This window comes from Scleropages formosus, chromosome 9, assembly GCF_900964775.1.
Source record: "Scleropages formosus chromosome 9, fSclFor1.1, whole genome shotgun sequence".
Classification (NCBI taxonomy): domain Eukaryota; kingdom Metazoa; phylum Chordata; class Actinopteri; order Osteoglossiformes; family Osteoglossidae; genus Scleropages; species Scleropages formosus.
Genome location: NC_041814.1, coordinates 28,338,516 through 28,356,491, shown reverse-complemented (window position 1 = coordinate 28,356,491; position 17,976 = coordinate 28,338,516). Strand labels below are relative to the sequence as shown.

General features: G+C 50.4%; 1 protein-coding gene across 1 annotated transcript; it reads right to left on the bottom strand.

The window, feature by feature from the left end:
• Positions 1–795: 795 nt before the first annotated feature.
• Positions 796–17,221, bottom strand: LOC108937070 (5-hydroxytryptamine receptor 5A-like). Its single transcript, XM_018756821.2, has 3 exons — positions 17,105–17,221; positions 9,850–10,618; positions 796–1,728 (listed from the first exon to the last, which is right to left on the bottom strand). Exons 2-3 carry the CDS (start codon positions 10,546–10,548, stop codon positions 1,396–1,398), a joined length of 1,032 nt encoding a protein of 343 aa, XP_018612337.2. The 5' UTR covers positions 10,549–10,618; positions 17,105–17,221; the 3' UTR covers positions 796–1,395.
• Between the last annotated feature and the right edge of the window lie 755 nt (positions 17,222–17,976).

Sequence of the window (17,976 nt, the reverse complement as noted above, 5' to 3'; positions counted from 1 at the left end):
TTTTTTATTTTACCGTAAAAAAAAGACACAACGTTGCTTAACAGGGACTATGTCCGGACACAATGCAGGCGTTCACTGCGAACATTATCTGGGCGCGCAACATCGATAATGTTGCTGTTAGTCGAGCGTGATGGATTGCTGCAGGTTCCAGATCACCTAGTCATGCTAATGAGAACATACGGCAAAGCAGGGCATATAAAAAGAGTGCTCAGATTTCACGGGCTGCATGCAACTATAATAAAGACGTTCCATTATGGTCCGTCTTTACCGGGGGAGCTGTTCAGGTTTTGTATTATTGAACTGGGCAAAGCTTTAATGAGATTTATGGGCTCGTTTCAACACTGAAGTGATCCTTGTAAAACACGCAGTTTAATTACCCGGCGTTTTAATTGCCAGGCAGTGATTTTGTCCTGTGGAAACATATTGTTCACAGGACAAAATCACTGCCAAACTGTACGCTCAATAAAAGTGTATTAGGGGCTCTCGGGTGTTTGTGTGCATCACATTGGTGGCATGCGGCCAAGCCGCACGTCTCCTCCTCCTCTTCCACCTCCGCCTCCTGTTCCCTAAACCAGCAGACGGGTGGAGCACGGGCTGCGGCACCGTGACAGCTCTCTGAGAGGAGGCCCTCGCACCCCAGTTCTACTTTGATGTCGAGGTGTGATGGATTGCTCTCCCCCTCCCGTCACAAAGTCCTGCCTGGGACCATTGCGGCTGGCGGTTGTCCCATGGGGATGTGGGTTGTAACAATAGCAGGTGTGTGTGTGTGTGTGTGTGTGTGTGTGTGTGTGTGTGTATGTGTGTGTGTGTGTGTGTGTGTGGGAGGAATGGGGCTCTGATGGGAAGGGGGTGGATAACTGGCTAATTGGTGAGGCAGCGGCAGGCATAGCAGAGCGAGCAAGAGGATGTGCGCAGCAGGGCAAGACCCTCCCAAACAGCCTGAACGACTCAGCGACAACAGGGTCCGAGCCATCCGCTTTATTAACGTACTTTCCTTACGTTCATTTGCATATTTTTATGCACCGGCAAACTGCACATGACTTATAACCTGTTGCCCGCTGCATTATTTACATGCATTTCATGAACACCCAGCCGTTCAACACGAAAAACAGAAGAAACCCTTTGTCGAAATCTGCAACTGCACTGGCTCAATGTAGTGATGATGATGATGATGATGATGTCATCTCACAAATGGAGGAAAAAGTTTCAGATAAAAATGACTGTCAGTCAACTGGGACACACGGAGGTGCTGGATTATCACCAAGCAGGGATGGAAATATTCCCGACCCCTGGCATAGCGTGTGTTTGTTTCTCTCTCTCGAGGGGTGGCGTTAAAGATGTCAGGTGGTGTGTGTGTGTGTTTGGGGATGAAGGCGTGTGCCCTGTTCGGGCCGCTCAGCGCTGGCGAGAGAAGAGATTCCTGAAGGCGTTGTTGTAGTTCTTGTTGAAGGCCGTGTAGATGAGGGGGTTGAAGAAGGAGTTGGAGTAGCCGAGCCACAGGAAGATGCTCTTCCAGAGCGGCGGCACATCGCAGTTGCACAGCGGCTGGATGAGCTCCGTGATGAAGAAGGGGATCCAGCAGAGCACAAAGACGCCGATGAGAATGCCCACCATGAGCGCCGCCCGCCGCTCTTTCTGCTCACGCCACGTATCCCCGTCAGTCTGGAAGGTGACCGCGGCGTGCCGGACCGTGAACACCATCTGGGGTTGCCGGGCGGCCTCCTTCACCTGGGTGGGGCGAGCAGACAAGACAGGGGCGCTCGGGGTTCAACGCAATCTGGAAGAGGAGGAACCATCGATCGCTGGAGGCTACACCTGGAATGACAATTCAAGACCACTCCGTTTCAAAGCCCGTTCTCCTGCACAAGCATCTCACTCCTATTAAACGAACCGCCTTTTCCTCCTTCTACATCTCAGCCTCTCCTCCGTGAACCGCCACCTTATCGTGGTGGAGGGGTTTGAGTGCCTGAATGAGTCCAGGAGCTATGTTGTCTGGGGCTACATGCCCCTGGTAGGGTCTCCCATGGCAGACAGGTCCTGGATGACAGACGAGACAAAGCGCGGTTCAAAAACCCCTTATGAAGGAAAAAGCAAGGCGTCCGTTTACCTCGCCCGGTATGGGGTCACCGGGGCCCCACCCTGGAGCCAGGCCTGGGGGGGGGGCTCGCATGCGAGCGCCTGGTGGCCAGGTCTATGCCCACGGGGCCTGGCCGGGCTCAGCCCGAAGCCATAACGTGGAGCCGCTCTTCGGTGGGCTCACCACCTGCCGGAGAAACCGTAAGGGGCCGGTGCATTGTGAGTTGGGCGGTGGTCGGGGCCGAGTGCCCGGCCGACCCAAACCTCGGGCGCCAACTCTGGTTTTTGGGACTTGGAATGTCACCTCACTGGCGGGGAAGGAGCCTGAGCTGGTGCGGGAAGTTGAGAGATACCGTCTAGATATAGTCGGGCTCACTTCCACTCACAGCTTGGGTTCTGGAACCACTCTGCTCGATCGAGGGTGGACTCTCCACTATTCTGGCGTTGCCCAAGGTGAGAGGCGGCGGGCTGGTGTGGGCTTATTAATAGCCCCCCAGTTCAGCCGCCATGTGTTGGAGTCTACCCCGGTGAATGAGAGGGTCATCTCCCTACGCCTTCGGGTCAGGGAACGGTCTCTCACTGTCGTTTGTGCTTATGCGCCTAGCGGCAGTGTAGAGTACCCGGCCTTTTTAGAGTCCTTGGGGGGCGTGCTGGAAAGCGCTCCCACTGGGGACTCTGTCGTTCTACTGGGGGACTTTAACGCCCACGTGGGCAGCGACAGTGATACCTGGAGGGGCGTGATTGGGAGGAACGGCCTCCCTGATCTGAACCCGAGCGGTGAGTTGTTATTGGATTTCTGTGCTAGTCGCGGTTTATCCATAACGAACACCATGTTCATGCATAAGGGTGTCCACCAGTGCACTTGGCACCAGGACACCCTAGGTCGGAGGTCGATGATCGACTTTGTAGTCGTTTCTTCTGACCTTCGGCCATATGTCTTGGACACTCGGGTGAAGAGAGGGGCTGAGCTGTCAACTGATCACCACCTGGTGGTGAGTTGGATTCGATGGCGGGGGAAAAAGCTGGATAGACCTGGCAGGCCCAAACGCATAGTGAGGGTCTGTTGGGAACGTTTGGCGGAGGCCCCTGTCAGAGAGGTCTTCAACTCCCACCTCCGACAGAGCTTCAACCAGGTCCCGAGGGAGGTGGGGGACATTGAGTCCGAATGGACTATGTTCCGCTCCTCCATTGTCGGTGCGGCGGTTCGGAGCTGCGGCCATAAGGTCTCCGGTGCCTGTCGCGGCGGCAATCCCCGAACACGGTGGTGGACACCGGAAGTAAGGGATGCCGTCAAGCTGAAGAAGGAGTTCTATCGGGCCTGGCTGGCTCATGGGACTCCTGAAGCAGCTGACAGGTACCGACGGGCCAAACGGAGCGCGGCTCTGGCAGTCGCCGCGGCAAAAACTCGGGCTTGGGAGGAGTTCGGTGAGGCCATGGAGGAAGACTTTCGGTCGGCCTCAAAGAGATTCTGGCAAACCGTCCGGCGACTCGGAGGGGGGAAGCGGTGTTCCACGAACACTGTTTACAGTGGAAGTGGTGCGCTGCTGACCTCAGCTGAGGATGTTCTCGGGCGGTGGAAGGAGTACTTTGAGGATCTCCTCAATCCCTCCGACACGCCTTCCGTAGAGGAAGCTGAGGCCGGGGACTCGGAGGGGGACTCGTCCATTACCCTGGCTGAAGTTGCTGAGGTAGTCAAAAAACTCCTCGGTGGCAAGGCTCCGGGGGTGGATGAGATCCGCCCCGAGTTTCTCAAGTCTCTGGATGTTGTGGGGCTGTCTTGGCTGACACGCCTCTGCAGCATCGCGTGGAGTTCGGGAACGGTGCCTCTGGACTGGCAGACCGGGGTGGTGGTCCCTCTTTTTAAGAAGGGGGACCGGAGATTGTGTTCCAACTACAGGGGGATCACACTCCTTAGCCTCCCTGGGAAAGTCTATGCCAGGGTACTGGAAAGGAGAATCCGACCGATAGTCGAACCTCGGATCCAGGAGGAGCAATGCGGTTTTCGCCCTGGCCGTGGAACACTGGACCAGCTCTATACCCTCACTAGGGTGCTGGAGGGTTCGTGGGAGTTTGCCCAACCAGTCCATATGTGTTTTGTGGACCTGGAGAAGGCATTCGACCGTGTCCCTCGTGGCATCCTGTGGGGGGTACTTCGGGATTATGGGGTTCGGGGCTCGTTGCTACGGGCTGTTCGTTCCCTGTATGACCGGAGCAGGAGCTTGGTTCGCATTGCCGGCAGTAAGTCAGACCTTTTCCCGGTGCATGTTGGACTCCGCCAGGGCTGCCCTTTGTCACCGATTCTGTTCATTATCTTTATGGACAGAATTTCTAGGCGCAGTCAGGGAACGGAGGGTGTCTGCTTTGGTGGCCGCGAGATCTCGTCTCTGCTTTTTGCGGACGATGTGGTCCTGTTGGCTTCATCGAATCAAGACTTGCAGCGTGCACTGGGGAGGTTTGCAGCCGAGTGCGAAGCGGCGGGGATGAGAATCAGCACCTCCAAATCCGAGGCCATGGTTCTCAGTCGGAAAAAGGTGGATTGCTCCCTCCGGGTTAGGGGGGAGTTGCTCCCTCAAGTGGAGGAGTTTAAGTATCTCGGGGTCTTGTTCACGAGTGAGGGAAAAATGGAGCGGCAGGTTGACAGGCGGATCGGTGCGGCGTCCGCAGTAATGCGGTCATTGTACCGGTCTGTTGTGGTGAAGAGGGAGCTGAGTCGTAAGGCAAAGCTCTCAATTTACCGGTCGATCTACGTTCCTACCCTCACCTATGGTCATGAACTCTGGATCATGACCGAAAGAATGAGATCGCGGATACAAGCGGCAGAAATGAGTTTCCTCCGCAGAGTGGCTGGGCGCACCCTTAGGGATAGGGTGAGGAGCTCAGTCACCCGGGAGGAGCTCGGAGTAGAGCCGCTGCTCCTCCGCATCGAGAGGAGCCAGTTGAGGTGGCTCGGGCATCTGTTCCGGATGCCTCCTGGACGCCTCCCTGGGGAGGTGTTCCGGGCTTGTCCCACTGGGAGGAGGCCTCGGGGCAGACCCAGGACACGTTGGAGAGACTATGTCTCCCGGCTGGCCTGGGAACGCCTTGGGGTTCCCCCAGAGGAACTGGAGGAGGTGTGCGGGGAGAGGGAAGTCTGGAGTACTCTGCTCGGACTGCTGCCCCCGCGACCCGGTCCCGGATAAAGCGGAGGAAGATGGATGGATGGACATCTCAGCCTCTACGGACGACGCGTGATGCACAGCCGTGGGAATTCGACTTTACGAGGAATTTCGTCTGATACCCCTGCTTCATTTCACAGCGCTTCACGTTGCATTTACAAGGACCGAATTTATCTCTCACGCACCTCCTGACAGTCAAGGGGTGCGAAACCAGAGCCCCCGATGAGTTCTTCTCAGCCAGAGTACAGCTCATGCTGCTCCAGGTTCTCAACCACCATTAATTCTTGTCTGCTAGTTTCACCTGTTATAATCTCAGCAATCGTGTCCCTGCTTGGGCAGTCCAAACCACGTCCACTTGGTCACTGAGTGTCAATTCATTGTCATCATTGACTTCTTTTTTCTTTACTCCTCCGTTTTGCATTAAACATTGAATTCATACACACACACACACACACACACACACACACACACACACACACACACACACACACACACACACACACACACACTTTCAGAACCGCTTGTCCCTTACGGGGTCACGGGGAACCGGAGCCTACCCGGCAACACAGGGCGTAAGGCCGGAGGGGGAAGGGGACGCACCCAGGACGGGACGCCAGTCCGGCACAAGGCACCCCAAGCGGGACTCAAACCCCAGACCCACCGGAGAGTAGGACTGCGGTCCAACCCACTGCGCCACTGCACCCCCACATTGACTTCATATAAACATTTATACACTTAGAGTCTGTGCGGTAGGGATGGAATGAACAAGGACAGAGACGTACTACAGACGTCGCATGCAAGGTGCCGAGTTGGAGCCGACCCATAGCGACCACTCGCGTGGTTTCCAAGGCAAGTGAAGGGAAGAACAGAGGTGGGTTGCCAGATCTTTTGTCTGCATGATGGTGGAGGCAAACACAGGGAGAAAGACAGGGCCATTGCACACTCCAAGCAGGACTCAAACCCTAGACCCGCCACACAGCAAGGCACCAGTCAAACCCGCTGCGCCACCACACCCCCTACTACATACATTACTACAGAGCAATTAGTAAAGCTAAACTGCCCTGCTGAGTTCTTATAGTCGAATCTAACCTTAGATTAACCTAAAAGCACATGAACCACCTGAAGTGCACACAGGTGATCTCTGCTCAACTTCCACGATTTCCTAAAAACAACATGTTGTACCACAGCTGATTTAGGTGCGTCACAGTAAAAAGGGGTGAATACTTGTACACTCAGTTATTTAGTGTTTTATATTTGCAGCAGCCCTGCTGTCTCGCAGCGCCTGGGTTGTGAGAAAAGACGTGTGTTCGATCCCCGCTCAGTCTGTGTGGAGTTTGCATGTTCTCCCCTTGCCTGCGTGGGTTTCCTCAAGGTGCTCTGGTTTCCTCCCACAGTCCAAAGACATGCTGTTCAGGTGTGTTCCACTGATGAGTGACCCAGTGTAAGTTGTGCATCTAGCAGTGTAAGTCACTGCGGTGAATAAGGTGTGTGGGCTGATAACACTACATAGAGTTCATTGCAAGTCATTTTGGAGAAAAGTGTCTGATAAATGTAAATTTGTCATCAGTTTAAAGAAATGTGAAATCCCTTCCTTTTCCAAACTCATAAATAGGTTTCATGCAATTTCAACGTAGGTGCGAGTATTTTTTTCTGTTGATCAGCGTCAGAAAAGCCTAATTAAATCCACCCTGAGTCAACGTTGTACAACATGAAAAAGTCTGAAGGGCGTGAATAATTTTTGTAGATCCTGCACACATACGTTCTCTTTAACTCAACACCAATGGTATGATTTCAGGTGCTTAGATCGCGAGCTCTGTCCACGATGTGAGCTGCTGGTCCACGTCGCCGCAAGACCTGTAATTCACCAAACGCTCCACGGAATGCAGACGGGTTCTAAGAGGTGTATTTTAGCATAGACGCACGAGTGTTTGCATCACGCGGACTGGTGGGACTGTGAAACGGGCGCGGATCCCGCTGAGGTCGTTATCTTTGAAGTGACTTCCTCGCGAAGGCCGAACGTGGGCGCGACTCTCGTTAAAGTGCATCTGTGATCGTCGGTTTGAGCCGGGAGCTGGCTCACGGCAGGTCAGCCCGGCGCACAAACTCTTTGGCATGACTTATTCACGCTGACCCACCGTGATGACAGATGTAAAGCACCGAGACGGGCCTGGCGGAACACAGATCTGGGCAGAACAGTCCAGCAGAGATGTGGCACGCTGCCGCTAATGCGCTACCAAATCTTGAAAGCGGAAGGTTCTGGAAAACGACACCTGTGGTGTGTCCTGAAATGTGTCACTCTGAGGGTATCAAGCATTTCAGATGCTAACAGCAGAGTCTGAAAAGCTGCACTGCATCATATTGCAGCAGCGATCCTGATTTTTCTGTTATAAATTCCTTCACATCATAGCCGTCAGAACTGAAACCATTCAGACTGCAAGTCAGTGGTCCACAGTAATACAGTCGTATGTGAGAAAATAACATTTTAGTACCTAACTGCCAACCTTAGGGCTCCTTTAAAGGAGCTCTAAGGTTGGCAGTTAGGTGTAGATGGGTGGATAGTGGCTAAGGAACCCCACCCTGTCATCCACCGACTGCAGGTTCAAGTCCTACAGCTGGATCTACTGCAGGAGCCTCGGGGAGGAATGGAATATCATGATCCACCATAAAAGCTTGGAACTGTACCATTTCACTGTTTCCATACACCATTAAAGTACCCACACACACACACACACACACACACACACACACACACACAGACTGGCTGAAGCCACTTGTCCTAAGTGGGTGGTCGTGATGAACCGGAGCCTCACCCAGCAATACTGGGCACGAAGCTGAAGGGTGAAGGGAGACACCTAGGACGGGATGCCAGTCCGTCACAAGACACCCCAACCAGGGCTCAAATCCCAGACCCACCAGAGAGCAGGATCCAGCCAAACCTGCTGTGCCACTGCACCCCCCATAGTGTGCAAGTGGGATTAAAGTACTACGATGCCCAATTAAAGGCAAAAAGCCACTTCCACGAAAAGTGTTTATGATGCTTTCTCACGAAACAGAAAACATCCAAGTGAGATGTATGTGGCCAGGATATGAGTTGGGCTGAGAACCGGAAATGAAATATTGAAAAGTCGGTCTCTGCAGTAGCATTACAATCAGAGCTGATGTGTTGGTTGCAGCTTCTTTGCAACTGAACACACCCTAAATCCACACTCTAAGTCAAAAGGAATAAATGACAGAGCCCGTTTTCAGCACACAAACAAACACGTGGGGAACCCTTGTTGCCTATTTGCCTGTTGCAGGCCTGTGCCACCGATTTACGGAAATACAGGAATATGGATTATGGAAATTTTATGTGTGGCACATTCCTATTTTAGTGCCGGTCCCGTTCCGCACTGTCACGTCCACGCCCACAACTCAATCAACAGCACCTGACTCCGGTTCAGCACCTACCCTTTAAAAGACACTCCGCAACTCCCAGACCTTTGCGGAATCTCGTCAGGGACGACCGCCCTTTCCCGTGACACTTCGTTCACAAGCACCGCTAGCTCTTCGTTCTCGTCCTCCGATTTTTGACTCTTCGCTTCGTTTCCCGACCACGTCCACGGATCCTAGTTCCTGTCCTGTTCGCCGTTCGACCGACCCTTCGCTAAGTCCCTTGACCTCGTCCACGGATCTTCGCTCCGACCCCGACCGCCGATCGCCCGACCCTTCGCCTGTCCCCGACGCCGAGAACTCGCCTCATCCCTCGTCTCCGGACGAACGACGCTGCACTTGGGTCCAGCCGTCCCAGGCCCCTATGTTTCGCGTGACACACGCAGCCCATCCTAATAGAAGAGGTGAGTTTATGCAGCATTCGTGGGCTTCGGATCTAGAAATAGTCCAGCTCCAGGCTGTCGTTCTTCTAGGTGGTCCTTCAAAAATTGAAGCGCTTAGTCACAGTAACGTTGTAGTACTGATTTACCTCAATCTGTATCATCTGGGAAGCACCCTTTCATTTCTGTCCACTCTAGAGGACATATATTTACAGTATATCTCCTTAACTGATTACTTTCAAATCATACCACATGTTTGGGGGTGAGGCTTGAACAACTTCCCAGAATAGAAACATACCCTAGAATTATACCCAAAAACCTTCCTAATTCGCTGCGCCTCATCAGGTTATTCCCATATCACAATTTCTTGTATTTTAAAGTGTGAGATAAAATTTTTTTGTGAGTTTTGTCTCGCGTTACCGTCCGTGTTCCAAACATCTTTTCTCCCCTCCCACAATCCCCTTACACTGCTGCCTATCGTCTCTGGAGTCCACATCTATTAATTTCCCCATGTAATGCTTAGCCACCCATAACTGGAAGGAGACACATTTCCAGCGTTCACATATAACTGCTCTCTCCTAGACAGCTTTTATAGCTTCTTGTTCCTTCTGTCAGTATTCTGAGCTGAGACCTTCCAGCGACTCACGTAATTACATAAAACTGTCATGCTTTGACAGATCTTTAATCAAATGCATTGCTTGTTCTTCTTCTGGTCTTTTTTCAAGTCTTTCGGTAAAGGTGTGCGGTGGTGGATCACGAGGCTCTCTGACACTTTACAATCATGCCTGTCGGATGCCAAGACGTCGTACCTCGATAACTTCGGCCATGGGCGTGATGGTGTTCGTTTTCCGAGACCCGATGCGGAACTTGGCCGCCTTGTAGATCTTCCAGTAGACAAAAAGCACCACGCAGAGGGGCAGGTAGAAGGCGCCGAAGGTGGAGAAGATGGTGTAGGAAGGTTCTTGGCTGACCTGGCACTCCATGAGGTTCTCGGAGTACGTCTCCCCCCAGCCGAAGAGCGGCGACAGCGAAATGACTGCCGACAGCAGCCAGGTGAGGGCGATCATCAAGTTTGAGATCCTCTTCCTGGTCTTCAGGGTGTACTCCAAGTGCCGGGTTATGGACCAGTAGCGGTCCAGAGCGATGGCCGTCACGTTCCAGATGCTGGCCGTGCAGCAGAGCACGTCGAAGGAGACCCACACGTGGCAGAGCACCCGGCCCAGAGCCCAGCGCCGGCCGTTCAGCTCGTGAACCAGGCTGAGGGGCATGACCAGCGCGGCCACCATCACGTCCGACACGGCCATGGAGGCCACCAGGTTGTGCGGCACGCGGTGGAACGTCCGCACGCGCAGGATGGTCACCAGCACCAGCACGTTCCACACGAACGTGGCGACGACCAACATGGCCAGCAGGGTGAGGGTCAGGACGCTGAACACCGAGAACGGCCGGTAGAAGTTCTCGGGCTCCGAGCTGTGATTGGCCGAGACGGTCGCATTCGGATAGACCATGGTGCCGACGTTTCAGTCAGCGGATCGCAGCGGAAAGCAGAGGGTCCTGGAGAAGCGAGCTGGGGTCATCCTGCAGAAAGAAGAAAACACATTTTACGATCTTATTAACCATTTCTTGTAACAGAATTAATGTAATACTCTTATGCATGGGTAGCTGTTTAAAAAAACGTATCGCTGACATTGTTCGAAAGTGTTAATCTGATTCTTCGCATAAATTGCTGAGCTCTGTTGGTTTTTATTCCGCTGCTCGGTTGACTCCACAGACGCCGACAGGCCTCTGGTGTTCTGATGAATATTCCCTTTGTTTACGGGCTGCATCTTCGGACGTTCCGCAGGGGGCGGAGCGGGACTGAAGGGTACATCGACATGTTTTATTTAGAAAAACCGAGAACTTAGATGACTCTTTGGTGCTCATTTGTAATGCGCGGGGCTTGAATCTTATTTTCCCAAACGAAAATGCCAGCCAGCTGGAAGACAAGCCTGCCACAGTTATACGCTATTTGCAGATATCATCTGCAGACAGCAAACAGCAGGGTTCCCCTTCTGAACATTTGCTTTTCCCATTAAGAGACGGTCATAAATATTCATCATCGGTCGAGCACCTTATAGGCTGACTTCTCGCAACACCATCCAACTTACAAACACACTTCAGAAGCTCGCGTCTGAATTTCTGGATTTTCGAATTCTCTTTTGTCGAGATAAAAAAAAATTAATTTCGGGCATCGTGTTTTCTTGGTTTTGAAAGGAAGGCTACTGGATAGCCGGAAAGAGGTGATGCTCAATAAGGATAAACATAAATTACTAGCAGCAGTGTAATAATCACCAGACTAATGACTTCAAACTGCTTACAGAAACACATTACAGGTTGATGGTTGTTTGATTTTATCACTAAATGTCTGTCAATATTGTCACAGTGCCAGGTTAGCAGCAACAATAAAGGGTCCAGGGGTTAAATGCTGTTATCCAGCTATTAAGAAACCAGAATACAAAATGCAATATACATTTTTGAAAAGCAGTGCGTTGGAGCGTTTGACAAATTGGCAGCGTTCCAACATCAGCACTTTTTTAAAAGCAGCAAAATCAATATGATTTATTTCAATGTGCATCTTTTTTTGGGGCAACTTTTGGCTCAAGTATTAATTGCCTACAGCAATTATGATGTATCTTTAAAAGTAAAAAAAAAAAAGTGGTAAAACTCCTTAGCAGCAGCTTGCATTTCCAGCTTTGTTCCTGCTGTTTGAGAGAGTGATAATATAGTACGGACACCCCTCTACTTACAGTGCTGTGAAAAAGTATTTGTCCCCTCCCTGATTTTTTTATTTTTTTTTGCATATTTGTCACAGTTAAATCATTGAGATCATCAAACAAATTTTAATATTACACAAAGGTAACCAAGGGTGGCACAACCGGTTATTAGGTTTAGGGGGCAATTACTTTTTCACATAGGGCCAGGTAGGTTTGAACAACTTTTTTCCCTTAATAAATGAAATCATCCTTTAAAAACTGCATTTTGTATTTACTCGGGTTATCTTTGTGTAATATTAAAATTTGTCTGACGATCTCAATCATTTAACTGTGACAAATATGCAAAAAAATGAAAAAAATCAGGAAGGGGGCAAATACTTTTTCACAGCACTGTATGTGAATTTGATTTACGTAAAGCCGGATTTCCGTAAAAAATTCCCGACGTGCACATTATTTACGCGTAGCGCTTTTATTTTACGCAAAACATCTGAAACACATTAAACTCAAGTCGGCGTAACCAGACAAGGAGGAAAGCCGCATCTTCCCAGTTCCCGCGTGTTTTGAGCCGCGAACGCATCTCCTCCCCTTAGTGTAGCACTTTTTTTCCCATCTTCTTTACCCTTTTCATTATTAGCAATGCCCGGTGGTAAACGTGCACTTGAAGGAAAACGAGAAGCATCTCGCAAGCGTACAGCAGTCAATTTGGAGATGAAATTGAAAATAATAAGGGAGTATGAAGGTGGACAAAGATGATCGTCTATAGCACGGGAACCAGGTTTAGCCGTATCGACTATAAACACGATAGTGAAGGATTTTGGAACCTGACATACGTAACTTTTGACCTACCTAAAGATGCATCCCTCTGTACAACTGGAGCTGGTGAAAGGTAAGTCTATGTTATCATACGGCTATGTTCAACGTTCCATCTTACGGTAAAGACCAGGACATGGCATCATCATATGGCACATGGCACGGAGGCAAGGGAACCTGGCCGCGTGAGTGAGAAATGTCACGCAACAGCATCTTTGCGCTTCATTCTGGGCCGTGCAGTCGAGTTTCTGAAGTGGTCGTCGATCCCAAAGGGGCTGTGAGATTCACTTTCACGGATTTGTCAATAAAGGGCAAAGTGCAGAGATTCCTACAGACATCATTAAAGACTGCCACGGCGCACCAGTGGAAATTAAAACTGGTTGTTTGTTAAGATGCTTGCCTTAATAACTGAGTTTTAATTTAGTCAAGTGAATTTTTTAACACAGATTAATAAATGTGCTGTAAAAGGCTTGACAGAGGGTCAATCTGCCTGCTTGAATTTTGGTGTCGTTGACTTTTGATCAATGTTACTGTCCAAATGTTTTTGCGCATAGAAGGAATCTGAAATTCTGAATGTTCCTTAAAACATATTTGACGCTACAGAATGACATCGAAGCAATAAACATTGAACAGTATCAAACGAGAACAACGTTAAAGAAGTAACACGGTTTGAAGAAAATGCAGTACACACCGTACAAATTGTACACTCATTTACAGGGATGTGCATGTGCATATCTAAGTAATATTTCCACAAAACTGGAAACAGCAGAAGGGACTATGAATATGAATAAATATGAACAGGTACATTTATATGGTGTCACTTCAGTAAACATATTACTTTATCATATATGCTAAGTTGGCAGTGCAAAGGGTTAGCTGTGATCTGTTACTTAAGGAGCTGGAAACCTACAGAATCTGGTTTGAAGTTACAATACCGTGGTAATTGACATGCCAGTTCAAGCACTGCCAAAGTGTGCGGAGCCAACGGGCAGAATTATGGCTTTTATTCTTTCGGCTGTACGTTGCATATTTCTGGAAAAAAAAATAGCCACACAATCGATGGTGTCGTGGGTAGACCCTCCGGTTTTGGGCTTGGAGATCACAGGTTTGGATCCCACCTCCTGCTGTAGTGCCCCTGACCAAGGTACTTAGCCTGAACTGATACAGTAAAATTAAAACACAGGTGAGAGAGCACACACGAGCTTACCAAAGTAGTTTTATCTTTCCTAATGGGACAGGTGCGTTTCGGAGGGACCCCTACGTCAACGTACCCATGTCTTCAAAACAATGACATACATACAACTCTGAGATCATACAGCAGGACGCGCTGTACATTGAAAAAAGCTTTGAAAGTGGCTTTGGAGAAGAGCGCCGGCTAAATGAGTGAATATAAATCAATTCCCTTCAGTTAAAAAACTTCACTGACTGGAAATTCAAAACTTCCCAGACCTTTGGACCTACTGCTCGCTCTCTTTCCCTCCAAAACTGTCCTTCCTTAAAAAGGTGCCCAGTTAGACTTAAACGGCCGCAGCCGGGATTGCCTCCATTAGCGAGCCCCCGATCGGGGGTAGCCGTCGCTCAGGCTGACGGGTGTGCGGCTGAATCTGCCGCCCGCTGTCGTGACTTTTCTTAAAAAAACGATGAATCCGAACACACTTAGCAAATGAAATCGCCATCCCTGAGTCATTGGGTAAAAAAACACTCACTGCAGGCAGTCAGTGCCCTCTGAAAGGTGGCAGTTCATTGGACCATAGGGCTTCCATCCTGGCAAACCGCCAAAAAAGATGAAACGGCTTTGTCGTCCCGCGCTGGTGGACGATGGGTCGTTGAGGGCCGCTTGCGTATCTCCTGTGACGCATTGACGCGTATTGCGGCGGACAGCGGAATCCATTTTCTCGCCTTGCAGGAGGAAGTTCTGGAGTTCTGCCGACCGGGGAGGTACTCAGTGTCAACCCCACTGTGAGGCGGATGCTTCAAAGAGCAGAAATTGGGCTCCTCATTGATTAACCGGCTTCCTACTCCAAGCTCTTGGTTCATCTTCAAACCTAATGCTACCTCAGTGATGAGATTAAGCTCCGGCCCCCCTGCAGCTGCCTGGAAGCTAGAAGACATTGCTTAAAGGAAATTTCTGGGCTTGTGAGGGCTTCTAAGTTCCATGACAACTACACAATAGCGAATTTCAAACGCAGACTTGCTTACATAATTGATCATCAGACGTCAACTTTTTTCAGGCTCATCTACCAAACATCAAACATCACCACCCACCTTTGATAAAATTACTCAGTTATGTGTTTTATATTTGCTTGGTTATCCGACACACAGTCTTAAACCACTTGACATGATGGATGGATAGATGGATGGATGGATGGATGGATGGAAAAATTATTAAAACTATGATAATTACAGTGAAATTTATTATGGTGATTCTTTTCTCCGAAGCAGCTTACAGTGTTAAGCTACTTACAGTGATTTACTGTCTACAGCTCGTTTACAGCTGGCTGATTTTTCCTGGAGAAAGTCAGAGCAAGTACCCTGATACCCTACAGCAGGAGGTGGGATTCATACCCAGGTTCTTCAATTTACAAGGAATCAGACCGAAATACCATCAGTTATCACTGTGGCCATGGGATTTGAACCTGGGTCCTTTAAGCCCACCTCTAACCCCTATGCCACCTACTGCCCCGGTTTATAGTTTTACACTTTTACACAACCATTTGCACGTACGTTTCCGTGAAACAGCTCACATCACAAGGACGTTTGGTCAAAGGCACCAAAGCAAGAGACTTGAACGGACATCTTGGGTTCGAAGACCCAGTCCCTGACCGCACATCTTAATGACGGATTTCAACCGAAGCCAGCGCCCAGAACGAAACTGCTCCAGAAACAATACCGACAAACTGGGTTCACAGTTCTGCAAGTGCACTGATGGTTCGAAAACGGCACCACGGACCACGGAAACCAACGGTAGGGAAACCTGGGCGACCCACGGACCAGTAAGTGTTACGCAATCACCCCACGGTACAAGTATCTCGATTTCAACACACCTCACCGAAGTAGGTGGCGACATCGCTAGATCTAGGGCCTCCGCTGACGACCGAGCGTCGGCGGCCCCAGGATCGCGAACCCCTCCGCTCACGGAAGGAGACCCCGCCCCAGTCCCGCTCGCCATCGGGAGGCGACGGTACACCTGCAGCCCCGTCTCCCGAACGCCACATTAATCGCCGTTTTCCACAAGACGTGACCGGTGCGTTGCTACAGGAACGGCACTCCACTCCGTTTGCCCAACATTTCACACTTGGTGGGCTCTTTTGTTGGAGGAAAGAGCGGTAAAAAGGTGTATTTCAGTCACAACCCAACACTGATCTGTCACCCCGTGGGCCTGACCGTTCATCCGCGGCGCGCTGCCTATTTCTCGGCCGAGGCGACACCTGTTCTTCGCGGGAGACAGTGGACGAGTAAGAGAGACAAGCGTTCGTCCCCGCTGAGGAAAAGACAGAGTCGAGAGCTGTAAATAAACACCGATGAAGGGTAAATAAACAAGCAAGATCTCAGATGTTTCACAGAGGGGTTCCGAAGCATGGGCAGATACCACATCCGCACGTTTCCAAACATACGGAAGAGCCGCTCATCTGGACCGGCGCGTGCAGGTGACGGGTAAACGGAACAGCCGGAGGAAGGAAAGGAGAGCCAGGTGGCGGAGTCGGAGCGGCAGATGTGGCCCCGTACCGCGTTTTCACCGGGAAACGCGGTGAGGAACAGAACTGCTTTTCTCACAGACTTCAGCAGAGGACCACAGTAATTATCACATCGCTGTTCTCACCGATCCACCCACCCACCCAGTTAGCGAGCCACCCACACACACACACTCTCTCTCTCTTATAGCCACACACACACACACACAGGTGGGGGAAAAGCTGAAATACATACATATGAATTAGATAAAGCCCATACCATCTTCATACACAAGACAAATTTACAGTCTTTAAAGCGTAATGCTGTGGCTCCACCAACACACTTGTGGAAAATATTTTTAGAAGTGATTAAACGGAGCATTTTTAGAAACAAAACAAAGTTCCCTGTGGCAATCCCTGTTCTAGTTTCTTTTGCTGATACTCCAAGCACAGCTGTCATTTTCATGATAAACAGGACAAAAAAAAAAAAAAAAAAAATCAAAGCAATGCAGCTTTTCACTCTCAAGCAAACCTTAGAAAGATGTAAGAAAAATATAACATTTTCAAGAGAAATGTCCACATAGTGTATCATCAGAGATCTAAGTCTGTTTTTATCTACGCGCGTGTGAGCTGCTGTAATTGTCGGGACATGATTATACAGAAAATATGTAGGCTCGCTTTTATTATTCTAAAATATTTCTCCTTAAACGAACTAAGCGGCTCGGTCCACTGACTTCCCAAAAGTTCTGCTTCATTTAATTAATGTCCAGAAACTACTATGTAGGTAAAACGCGATCTAAAAAAAGACTCAAATGGAGTCGGAGCCGAACCGTCACTCAGCGCCCAGGGTTCCGTGGAGAGGCGAGGCAGCGGCGTTCCGATCCGTTCCCATCCAGTCCGACCCGCTTCGACCCGCTCCGACCCGCTCCATCCCCGAGCGCGCTGCCCGCGCGCCGCCTCTCCTCCATGCAGCGCTGCCGCGGCGTGTGGGAGCGCGCGCGCCGGGCTCGCGAGGTGCACGCGCGGCGGGCCGAACCAACGGTCTGAGGAGAGGGGGTCGGCGCGCGACATGAGGCGGCATCTCCTGCGCGCGCGCGTGCGTGTGTGTTTACTGCTACGTTTGCTGCTTGCGGCATTGCGTGGACACACTGTATTTTCCCCTATAATATTTTTTAGTATAATATTTATTTACTCGGAAAATTTAAAATGAAGTTGGATCCTCAGAGGATTATTTTTCTCCCTTGTTTCACGGTTGGGAGGTTTTTTTGTTTTCCTCTCCTCAGCTGCCCTACTCTATAGTAGCTGTATCACTATATAAGTTTTGGTACCTGGTTGCATAGTTGCTAGGGCTGCTGCCTTTTGAAGCCACAGGCTCAAATCTCACCTCCAGCTGCAGTACCCTTGAGCAAGGTACTTACCCTAAATTGCTCCAGTAAATTATCCTGCTCTATAAATGGGTAAATAATTTTGAAAAGCTTGACACCGTACACCCCTAGGAGTGTGTGGCGGCACAGCGGGTTTGGCTGGGTCCTGCTCGCCGGTGGGTCTGGGGTTCGAGTTCCACTTGGGGTGCCTTGCAGCGGACTGGCACCCCGTCCTGGGTGTGTGTGTCGTCCCCCCCCCCCCCCCCAGCCCTACGCCCTATGTTGCTGGGTTATGCTCCTGTTTGCAGCGATCCTGCTCAGTACAAGCAATTTCAGAC

Excerpts from the sequence above, each read along its gene's own strand:
- LOC108937070 (XM_018756821.2), bottom strand. The coding sequence starts at position 10,548 with ATGGTCTATCCGAATGCGACCGTCTCGGCCAATCACAGCTCGGAGCCC. Across the intron at positions 1,729-9,849 it reads CCATGGCCGAAGTTATCGAG|GTGAAGGAGGCCGCCCGGCA; the intron begins GTACGACGTCTT and ends CGCCCCACCCAG.